The following is a 4,362-nucleotide window of genomic DNA, read 5'->3' as shown; positions in this document are numbered from 1 at the left end:
GATTTAGAGCAGAGTGCCATACCTCGGGAAGCGTGAAGGAGGTCCTTAGAAGCTAACCAAACGAGTTCAAGGCTATTTTCAGTGGTTATCTGCTCAATAGAGAGGTTTTGTGGTCGATCGAGTAGATTTGGCACACTACAACAAATTGTCACTTGCGCCCCGAATTATGCTACGGGAATTTGTAATTTGTGGCTAAATTGTGCTTACCACGGGAAAAATTTATTCATTATTTTGGACAAAATTTTATGCCACGGGATAACTTTTCCCGTGGCAGAAAGTCACTTGCGCCACGAAATAGGCTACACCCGTGGCAAATAATCATTTTAGCCACAAACTATGTCACACCCGTGGCAAAATTTTAATTAGCCACGAATTATTCCGTGGCAAAAAAAAATTTAGCCACGAACTAACAAACTCCCGTGGCAAGTATGTTTTTCGACTTAAATTAAGATATTTCATGTTAAGACAAACTTAAAATCTAAAAGAAATTTAATCAAATATAAATAATATAAAAATGCATTTAAATATAAAATTTTGCAAACACTTTGATTAATTTAATTAATTTTTTTTTATTGTTTTATTTACTTTAATAAGAAATTTTAAAATTTTATAAACTTATATGCAAGCAAAGAAAAGTTTATCGTCTAATTTTTTTTATTCTTTTAGAAATCACAATTACGTTTTGCAGGTTTTTCAAAACATTTCTAATTTAAGAAATTTGTTTTAATATATAATTTTGTTTATTAGATTCGTGAAATTCTTTTCATTTTTTAATTAAAATATTATAATCTTGAATAACAATCTTAAATGATCGTATCACATTTAAAGACATAGCATATAAAATTAAATAAATAAGTTATTTATCATCTTTCTTTGATAAATCTAAAATTAAGTTATTGTCAAATTGGTTCATTCAAAATTTGATTTACAACTTTATTTGTAAGATATTTATAGAAAAGTTTGAATTTGATATAAAATTTAACTTGGTGAGAAAAAAAGTTTGGGAAAATTTTTTTTAGGAGTGAAAAAAATGGCAAATAGATTACAAAATTTATTAAATGAAATAAGTGCGCTGAGAAATGAAAGAAAAAAAATGATCTCCCACAAATCAATTAAGAAAAAAAACATATCGGAAAAATTACCAATATAAAAACGTAATTGTTATTTCCTACACATTATTTTACTAAATCCTACACAAATTCTCATATTCTTCCGAAATTGCCCTTCCCATTTCATACCTTTGAAAAAAATTGAACGCAAGTCCTACCTCGACAAGCCCTCCCCGACCTCAATCCCCAGTCCCGATTCAGACCGTCGCTTCGCATTTGGCTTTTCACTAAAGTCGCTGAATCAAGCCCGACCCTAAGTCTCTTCTTCTCCGCATCATCGCCGCCACCAGCGGCTTTCCCTTGAGCCCGGCCTGGACGGCGGCGTCTATCTTGCTCGGACTAGGTCTCGACTCGACTCCACCGTTATCGAAGGAAGGCTTTATCGTAGTTTACTGCGAGTTTTATGTGTTTGATTGCTTGTTCTTTGAAGTTATTATTGTACATAATTGGTTTTGGAGAATTAGGGTTAGGGAGATTTTGGGGATTGTAACGATGAAGAAGAAAAGCAAGAAGTTTCATAGGTTGTTGGGTTAGTGGGGGAAAAAATTGGTGGTGGTCGTCGTCGGCCGATGACCGTGAGACCAACGGTGGCTAGGGTAGGAAAGGGTGGTCAGGGCAAGGAGTTAAGTTTCAATTTTCTTCTTTGTGAGTGTGAAATGAGAGGGTTAAAATCGGAAAAATACATAAATTTGTGTAGGATTTAGTAAAATAATGTAAGGGAAATAGCACGTCCCTATAAAAAATTCAAGGATTAATTGATAAACATTACCAATATAAGGCCCATTTTTCATAATCAGTATCAACATAATAAATAATTAGTAATCAATACCAAAATATTAAATTTTTCCTACGATCAGTACTAAGTCGCCTGAAAATCTAATCTCAACCTACTTGAAAAGTCCAAAAATCCATTATTCAAGTACAAATCTCCACTCACCCACTTCCAAAATCCCTCACTTAAATGAAAACACCTTTAAAGTAGGAAAAAAAAATATTGTAAGAAGGCGACTTGTTACCTATCGTAGAAAAAAGTTAATATTTTTGTAGTGATTACTAATTATTGATTATGAAAAAGATGACTAAAGTTGGTAGTTTTTATCAATTTACCCAAAATTCAATATGGAGAAATTTTTTTTTTCATTGAAAATGAGCACATCACAGGGAAAATATAGAAATTATAATAATTTAAAGTCACATGTGCAAATAATGTGAAAATTTTGAGGAAAAAAAACGATAAATCATAACAAAAAGAAATCAGTTTAAGAAAATAAGTGATTCTGTTGTACGAAGTGTTTTTCGTGTTTTTTAAATAAAAAGTGACTACATTTTGGTTAATAATGACCAATTTGGCGGGAAAAAAGACCTTAAGTTATAAAAAGTGGTCATTATTTTACCAAAAAATGGTTAATTTTTCATATCGTATGTACGACGGTCATATAATAGCATTTGCGTAAAAAAATATACGAAAAAATGAGTACAAGAGAAATGAAAATAAGAATGTCGATAAACTAAAGAAATAAAAAAAATGTTAGGAAAACACGATTAAGTTTACTTTCTAGAGTGTACAGTAGACTGGACAGGGCTCTTGTTAATCATGAGTGGGTTAATGAGAGAGCTGGTTACTATGCTCCCTTTCATGTTGAAGGGTATTTTGACCACACCCCGTGCATTATTCAGAGGCAATGCTTAAATTCTCAGAAAAAAGATGCTTCAAATATTTTAATATGTTGAGTGGTGTGGATCATTTCCTCCCTAATGTTCAGAAGATTTGGGATAAGTGCATTTCAGGTACTCCTATGTTTCAAGTTACAAGGAAGCTTAAGCTGCTCAAGAGCCCCTTGAAGGAGCTTAATAGAGATTTGTTTGGAGATGTTGGGTGAGTCTGATGTACTGACGCCAGTTAATAAATCAGTGGTTAAGAGAGGACCTATTTGTACTGAAGAGCACTGGCAGATTCTTTTGTACCCTGTGTCTAATGATGAGATTAAGGAAGCTTTATTTTCAATTCCAAACCATAAAGCCCCTGGCCCTGATGGTTTCTCAAGTGCTTTCTTTAAAGACTCTTGGGGGATATAATAGGAGCTGATATTTGTGGGGCAGTCTCTGATTTCTTTACTCATGGGAAATTGCTTAAACAAGTGAACCACACTTTGGTCTCTCTGATTCCTAAGGTGCCATTACCTGAGAATGTGGCTCAGTTCAGACCTATGTCATGCTGTAATGTATTGTACAAGATTTATCTAAACTGCTTTCTTCAAGACTTGCCAAGATTCTCCCTTTTATTATCTGTCCTAACCAAGGAGGATTTATTCAGGGTAGAAACATTATTGAAAATATTCTTGTGTGTCAGGATATCATCAGGTTGTATAAGGGCATCAGTTTCTCCTCGGTGCCTTATTAAAGTTGACTTAAAAAAAGCTTATGATTTAGTCAACTGGTCTTTTCTTCTTCAGATGCTGAGGGCTTTGAATTTTCCTCCTCATTTTATTGCAATGCTCAAGGAATGTGTGACTACTGCCTCATATTCTTTGGTGCTAAATGGTGAACCTTTTGGTTTTTTCCAAGGGAAACAAGGCCTGAGGTAAGGGGATCCTCTCTCTCCTTTATTATTCACAATAGCAATGGAGTATCTCTCTAGGATCCTGGATTTCACTACTGAGGTGTTACCCTTCAAGTTTCACTCTCTCTGCACTAAGCTCAGATTGCAGCACCTTATGTTTGCTGATGACTTGTTACTATTCTCAAAGGGTGATAAACATTCTGCTGTGCTTATGCTGAGATCATTTGCTACCTTTTCTGAAGCTTCTGGATTACAGATGAACAAGCAAAAATCCAATCTATATTTTACTGGAGTTCAGAGGCATGTTAGAGACTATATTATTGGTCTTTCAGGCTGTGTGGAAGGGCAAATTCCCTTCAAGTACTTAGGTGTACCTATCACTGCTGGAAGATTGGGTAAAAAGGAGTGTCAGGTGTTAATGGAAAAAATTGTTGAGAGAATCAGGTCTTTTGGAGCTAGGAAGCTCTCTTATGCAGGTATGGTAGTTTTGGTGATGTGACCATAATTAGCGCATATTTAGCCCCCGAATTAGCCTTGTTCCCACGCTTTTTAGTGCATATTTGGGTCATTTATTGTTTTTAGTTCTTTGTTTTGCATATTCTTTGAGGTTTTGTGTCCTTGGTAGGAAAGGAGTGCAAATCTTGCATTTTCATGGCAAAATGAGACTAAATTGATTGAATTCAATGACCAAGC

General features: G+C 34.5%; 1 protein-coding gene across 1 annotated transcript; it reads left to right on the top strand.

Moving 5' to 3' along the window:
• The first annotated feature begins 2,833 nt into the window (after positions 1 to 2,833).
• Positions 2,834 to 3,694, top strand: LOC141601744 (uncharacterized). Its single transcript, XM_074422045.1, has 2 exons — positions 2,834 to 2,985; positions 3,169 to 3,694. Exons 1-2 carry the CDS (start codon positions 2,834 to 2,836, stop codon positions 3,692 to 3,694), a joined length of 678 nt encoding a protein of 225 aa, XP_074278146.1.
• The last annotated feature ends 668 nt before the right edge of the window (positions 3,695 to 4,362 follow it).

Source organism: Silene latifolia, chromosome 9 (assembly GCF_048544455.1).
Source record: "Silene latifolia isolate original U9 population chromosome 9, ASM4854445v1, whole genome shotgun sequence".
NCBI lineage: Eukaryota > Viridiplantae > Streptophyta > Magnoliopsida > Caryophyllales > Caryophyllaceae > Silene > Silene latifolia.
Note: the sequence above shows the minus strand (reverse complement) of the source record. Positions and strands in the feature narration are given on the sequence as shown.